The sequence below is a fragment of the Cylas formicarius genome, unplaced genomic scaffold, assembly GCF_029955315.1.
Source record: "Cylas formicarius isolate icCylForm1 unplaced genomic scaffold, icCylForm1.1 PGA_scaffold_1__22_contigs__length_36826433, whole genome shotgun sequence".
In the NCBI taxonomy this organism is placed as follows: Eukaryota; Metazoa; Arthropoda; class Insecta; order Coleoptera; family Brentidae; genus Cylas; species Cylas formicarius.
Window position 1 is genome coordinate 24,305,528 of NW_026844264.1, and position 7,475 is coordinate 24,313,002.

At 34.0% G+C, this 7,475-nt stretch overlaps 1 protein-coding gene across 1 annotated transcript in view; it reads left to right on the top strand.

Annotated features, from left to right (window-relative positions):
- Nucleotides 1–42: 42 nt before the first annotated feature.
- The window catches only part of LOC132696944 (uncharacterized), a 16,049-nt gene continuing 8,616 nt past the window's right edge, over nucleotides 43–7,475 (top strand). Inside the window, exon 1 of the mRNA XM_060662102.1 lies at nucleotides 43–531. Within this exon, the coding sequence (XP_060518085.1) occupies nucleotides 377–531 (155 nt within the window). The 5' untranslated portion in view covers nucleotides 43–376. The remainder of the gene's footprint in view (nucleotides 532–7,475) is intronic.

Consider the following 7,475-nt stretch of genomic DNA (forward strand, 5'->3'; position numbering starts at 1 on the left):
AATATTAATTAATCAATGAAAGAAATAACTCATACCAAATACTTAAAATAATATAAAGAAATATATTTTTTTTAGTTTTTTGTAGCTGTTAACTATTTAACCATTTATTTTATGTGTGGTAGATATCACTGTATATAGTTTAAAAAGAAAAATTTAATGTTAACATTTTAAAAGAAAGTTTTACAACAGTATTTTAAATTTAAATCGCGTGGTACATTTTAGACTAAAATGACTGACAGCAACCAAATATCAACGTTTTGGTAATGATTTATGTAATAGTCAATATAACAATTGCTGACAAAACGTCAAAATTTTCGGTTTCCAGTTGTTCCGGACCATAAACCATTCGAATTCAAATTATAGTGCGCATATCAACATGGTTCAGTTCGAGGAACCAGTAGGAACACGAAAACCAGTAACGCAAAAGAAAACCCGCCCCAGGGGGACTCCACAAGCTGCGAAAACAACAGCCGCCGATCACCTAAGAAAAACGCTTCGACAGTGGTGGCAAAAAGAAAGTATTCAATATGCGTAAGTACATTTATGGAATCAAAGTTTATATCGTCCAATAATACTTAAGACCCTGCTTTGAAGAACATTACGGTAGGGCAGACTATTTGTTAAACTGTTTACGGTAGCAAACTCTTGACTGGAACCTTCGGCACTGTACTAACACACAATAACTCGTTTTACCACAAACCGAAATTCAATTTTACGTACCCGACGCGCGTTTCGCCAACCAAGTTGGCATCTTCAGGAGAAGATTAAAACTGAGTTTTAATGTTTACGGTAGGTTAGTTTACGCTGCACTACTGATGCTCTTGGGGCGGGAAGGTTGTTGATGTGTTTAGTGCTATTTGATTTAGTTGGGGTTGAATAAAAACAATAAAATATTTATACAGTGGTTAGGTACTGTTGGAACAGTTTTGATGGCTTCAGTTGTAACATTTTCATTATATTCGATCGCATCTAAGCCATTTTTGTTTTCTTTATTTGGGTAAAAAATATGATGATAAGTTTTTTAATCCATAAAACACCCAGTGCTTTGTTATAGGAAGGTGACACAGGTCTACAGTGATTTTGATGTTTGCTTATTTGTATATTCTTGGGGGTCATTTTTGTTCCGTGTTAGGCATGATTTTTAAATGAATAGATTGTTATGAAATTAAAAATGATTTGGCAATACTGGATAATATTAGATTTCTGTGCAAAGCAACAGAGTTGGCGCAGAAGCGTCAATACTTCGATGTAACCTGCTTATGCGCAGTTTGGTTGTATTGTTCGTCGTGCTACTGTGTTCGCAGCTGTTGTCTTCGTTGTTGTCTGGTGTTCTAGAACGTATAAATATGGAAAGAAATAATTGATTCTTGGGAACTCTAAGGACGATCTAACACTCTGCATAAGCATAAGCAGGCTGTAGTGCGATGTCCGAAAGATAAAGTTTGATACGATGGTTCGTGTTTTTCGTGTTTGGTTTATTAACTTATATTCACAGATTAACTTTCGATAAAATTTAAATGACTTACGTTTATAAATCTGGCAATTGTTTAATACAGGATGATATTTAGTAAGTGTCCAATATTTCGTAGATTAATTTCTCAAATGTTTTTAAGGTGAAAAGTGACTAGGAACTGGAACGCACTAGCACTTACTAGCGTATCCGCTCTTTTTTTCCCTATTACAATTTGTTCACTTTTCATGGATGCTGGTAACGAATTTTAGTAACAGAACCTTTTTCACGTAAAAATAATATAAAAATTCATTTTTTTTATCCAAAAATATGAGACAACGCCCCAGAATTTAAAATTGCAATTTTTTATTTTTTTGTTGTTAAACTTTAAAGTAATGTGTAGAGTAATGTTGAGTTAGAGGCAGCATTAGATAACTTATTGTTGACAATTTTAGTAAAATAGCTTCTCAAAATCTGATTGGAAAATAACTGAGATATCACTTGAGTCGTGCCCATTTTGAAATCCGGCGATATGAGTAATGTAGCTAACTACAGACCGATCTCTTCCCTAAGTCAGATCGGCAAGTTGTTTGAGTCACTTTTGGAGCAATTATTCTTTATTGTTAAGGGGCAAATTGACCCGATCAGCACGGATTTTTTTCGTAAAAGATAAATCTTAACTAATTTGGTACTTTTTGTTCAGTCAGTGAGTGACAATAGGGAGCAACGTATTGTGGCAGAGAGATTTTTAAAATTTTGAAGAATATTGTTCTATGAACAGATCGCTTATTAATCCCGAGAAATGTCACTGTGTTATGTAGGCAAAAAAATTACCACCTGATCTCTACCTAGGTAACTACAAACTGAACTTTTCGAGCTCTGTAAAGGACCTGGGTATTACATTGGATTCGGGGCTTTTTTTTTAACATGCACGTAAGAAACATTTTTCAAAATAGCTCTAAAGACTCTTGGATTTATTTTATGAATGACTGATAGGTTTAATAATGAAAAATCTGTAATAATACTTTTTTACAGTCCTGTCAGACCCGTGTTGGAATATGCTACTTCAGTCTGAAATCCAATATATTTTAAATATATCGAACGACTGGAGAGTATACAACGAGAATTTTTAAATGCTATAAATTATAGATTTAATGGACAGAGATATTTTTTTAGTTTCATTTCTATTGTATGTAGTCTTTGGAGAATCGTAGAACAAATTTTGATTTATTATTTCTTTATAAATTGTAATCCCTACATTTTTCGAAACGGGCAAAAGTTCGCTGTATCTTGATATCATTCAAACTACTCTTCTAACTCTCCAAGCTTTGAAGCCTTTAAACAACACTTAAGACGGTATAACAATTAACATACTGGAATAAAAAGCTGTAATTAGTTCTTAATTACATTTAGCTGGTCCACTGACAAAGTATTATTACTTTTATTGGACAGCTGCGTCTGTCTGTAAGAAAGACTTGTTTATAAATAAATGAATAAATAAAACCGTAGCAGATACCGACAGAAAATCACACATATGTCAACACCTAAATTATTTTCTTACCAAATATAACCTATATATTTATACAAAATCAAAAACTTCCTACGATCCTCTCTTTTTGTAACAGCAGTTCGCTAAGTTCGATTAGAAACTTCATCAACTCCTTGCCTATAATTCAAGAAGGAAACTGTGAACCAGTTAATAAAACTACAAAAATACTGCCTACTATCACGGTAAAAGTAAAGAATGGAAAACTGGATCGTAAGGAGAAAGTTGGATAGGGATTTGGCTGCGATTAAAAATTAGTTTTAACTTTCTCCTTTTTTAAAAAGTTTGAAAATTTGTTGTTTAAAAATAGACCCATGAAATTGTTAGAAATTAAAATGAAGCATAAGTGTTTATAATGCAATTTCTAAGAAGCGTAGCAAAACAATCAGATTAATAGTTAGATGTAATAGAATCGAATTACCAAGCATTTTAAATTATGCATGCAGTTACACGTTCGAGTGTAGTTTATTCTTGCAAGAACAAGAACAAGAAAATTTTTTGGTAAATTAAGTCGAATGATTAAATTTAAAGATTCTAAGAATATTAGTCTTAAAGAAATAATATTACCTTTTGCCCAAAGAATTCAACGCCCCTCAACCCATGTTGAAAAATACTAAATCTAATTTGTCCTCTGATCAAGGTAAAACTGGAATATTTTCCGTTTAAAAGCTAATTTTATAAGTATGAATACATTCCAGTTACAATTAAGTACCAAACGAAGGAAACAATATTATTGAGAAGCAAAATCAATGCTTCCGAACTAAACAAACCTTGCCAGTCGACCGTCCCCTACGTGTATGAACTTGCTAAAACCAAGTGTGTATTGTATGCGGGTTCTACATTAATCATAACGTACAAAGACGTATAGCTAATAAATTTTCAGAATTCGTTTGTTACGATATTCACGCGAAAAGTGAATAAAGGAAAGTTCGTTGTACCTTTTCCGTTACTGTTGTCAGCGTTTTTGATATGTGAGTGCCAGTGAAAATTAGATCTCTTCGTGCAAGTTAAGTCAATAACCAAAACTAAGCGCATCGCGTGCTGTGACCGATTTTTAATTACACAAATCGAGCATTCGATAGGGGTTTTTTCCAGTTGAAGTGGGAACAATGCCTCGGGACAGTGTTTGGGGCATCGTCAATGCCATCATTGACAAGAAAAATTTTAAAAATTTAAAAGAGATTCGACAAAGTGTCGAGGAATGGGTCGACTACGTTTACAAATTTGACCGTAAATGGTCCAAGGGGGAGGAAGTGTTGTGCGGGGTGGTTCCTAGACGAAGATGCTCCGATTGTGCCGCTTATAATTTGGGAAATAACGTCGAGGAAGTAAGGAATTTTTTAAAGAACTTGGAAGTACAGAAATTTATTTGCAAGTAAGTAAAATCCAACTCTCGCAGAAGTTGAGGACCTATTCTCGAGACCCACACTTTCTGACAAAATTCCAATCTTCCTAAGGTTTCCGAAAATTATTGACACTTCCTGCACAATTTCGGTAAAAAATATCCTCTATTAAAATGGCAGCCCCGAATCTCGAGCATTTTAATTCACACCAAATGTGAATATTTTTATCGATTCTTTATATAAGGTTTATTTAAAATCTTCAAAATCCATTTGAATTTACCTATTAAAATCCATGGTTTAGTCTATATAAATCATATCCAAAAGTTCTTCATGTTTCTTTCTACATTAATTTATACAGATCTGTCTGGTTTTCTGACCGGTCTACAAAATAACGTACAGATTGAATTTGAAATTGAAATTGAAATAAACCTTAAAAAATCTTTTTGTTGTAGAGTTGACAAGAATTCATATGCACTGTATGACCTGTGAAACAAAAAAAGATACTTAAATCCTTATAAGTGCAATAAAAGTAGGGATTTTACCACTAAATTTATGGAAGCTCTTTTATCATTGCTCTACCTTACACCCGTTCAATGTTGAAAACAAAACTAGAGTATTTTTAATTGCAGTAAAGTAAAAGCAACACGCTTAAAAAAAATATTACTAAAATAAGAAGTCTAAAGAAGTTGAACATTATAATACAGTAACTACAGATGAGAGTACTATTTTTTCCCAAAATTATTATTCCGTATTTCATTCTTGATTTGATGTTAGCAAAATATAATATCGTTGCTGTTTTTTCGTTCATATACCTACCAACCGTCCTAATACCATTGCAGATTGAATTTAATTTGATTATTAATTGAGATGTACGAAAAGACCAGTCCAGATATTCATTCAGATATAACCCAAAAAATTTTGTATTTTCCGACATGAGTAGGTTTTCATTGTCTACTCTGAGGCTGCCTATTCTTTCTATTTTTAGTTCTGAAGAATACGACATTTGTGTTGTCTCTCTTAAGAATTAATTTCTTATTCATTTTGCTACTAAATAACGATTCAGATTAATTTAGGAGCTTATTAGTATATTCGTGTCATCTGCATAGTTCATTATTATTTATCTGGAACTTTGTTTAACCGCATATATGTCATTGACGGATATAACAAACAATGGGGCCTGAGCTACGTCATGGTGATTATAGCAAAGTTTCGATTTTTCACCCTGTCCATTTTTGTACACTTCAACCATTTGAGCACGTTGGCATAGATATAACTAACTCACACAATTTTGTTAATAGTATCTCTCTGTCTGGCCAATCATAGGCCTTGGATAGGTCTAAGAAAATTCCAACCGCTGCTTACTCTTTTTCAAAGCGATTCAAAAGTGTTTGTAAAAATTGGTATATACCGGTTTGCCTCGATTTTCCATTTAAGAAAACATATTGATTTTTATTAAGTAGGTATACTTGGTGCTTTTACAACCGACCGCGAGATTAACTTTGCCTACTATTTATTACTCTAAAACCGCAGTCCGTTATAGAACACCCGGCCGAGCAGACCATTACCCGTAACCATTCCAGGACTTATCTACCGACATTAACAAGCGGGATATAAGTATGTTATCAATCTTTTTCGCCTAGCAATTCTTGATACATGTACATAAAAAATTAGTACAAAGTAACAATTTATTACATTCTGTCACTTGTTTTTATTGCTGCTCCTACTTCCCCTTCTGAATTTCTTATAAAATTGTAAACATTCGTCCGTTTTTTTATTTGCGGAGGTAGCTTGTCTTCCAAATTGTCATTAGGTTCGACTACCATCTCCACTTGGTCTTCAAATTCTGCGTCGTTTATGTCTTCTTCTAACAGCTCAAAGCTCGAGAATCATGTACATAACTAAGTATTTACTCTCGTTCAAATACCTCCGTACGAACATATTGCAATTTAGATTAAAGTCTTAAGAACGATACATATCACCTGATGTTAAAATAAATAATCAAACATAAAACGGTCCATTTACGTTTCAAATAAAAATTTCAAGTTTCTAAAAATATTCGTTACGGTTCATCTCAGGTAAGAGCAACTTAATGCAGATAAAACATCTGTTAGGATCTGTTTTACTACGGTCCTGCGATGGTCTGCGGTTAAGGTACTGTAAAATACTTGAAACGTCAAAGCAGTAAATGCACTATATTTTTGATCGTACAATAACACTCGTTCATAAAATTAATAAGTTCAAAGATTTTTGAGGATCCCGACAGCAGACTTATTGGTCTATAGCTGGTATTTTGACTTTCGTCAGTTCTGATGGTCACAATCACACGACACTCTGTGAACGTATGCGTGTTGTTTTAAAAAAAATTAACGAAAAGCGAATGGTTTTAGTAAAAATACGGTATAGCAACAGGTTGCTGCATTTCTTCAATCAGTAATTTAATAAATCACATTCGTGACAAAAGAGAAGTTCATAAACATTCTTGCTTTTATGTAATAATGTTCAATTGCGAAGTGAGCATGGCAGGCAAGGGTTGTATCAGTATTGATTTGTGCAGTCTGAAGATTTTGCGGTGAAGGGACGTATGTAATAGGGTTCCCTGGGGTTTCGTTTTAATTAAAAGAATGTTGAGAGCGTGAAAGCGTTTCAAAAACGAAACATTGCAGGAGTCGTTTGGCGGTTACGCTTTAAAAAACATATCAAATTTCCGGTTAATTTAAAATCCGCCCACAACGCAAACGTGAAAGCCCTAATTCGAATGAACTCAGTCGGCAAAACATCGCACACCACCTACACCACCACAGAATCGATTGAGTGCGGGGCATTTCTTCACAATACTCATAGGCAGCGGCCCAAAATGGATGCAGGGTGACGCCTGATGGGTTAAGAATGCCGCCGGCGGAAACAGGCACGGAGAGTTACTGACAACGCGACATCTTTAACGACTGTCACGATTCCTGTGTTTTTATTGGAACCAAAAGGGGGATCTGGCGCGAATATTAATATTTATAAGGAATGAATGGCATTTCGTTTTCTGTTTTGTCAACCAGACAATTTTGAAGTCATGTTAGTGTCCCTGCCTTGTTGTGGCCTTTATCAATCAAATGTTTGTTTTTTCAAAAATTAATTACTTTAACTG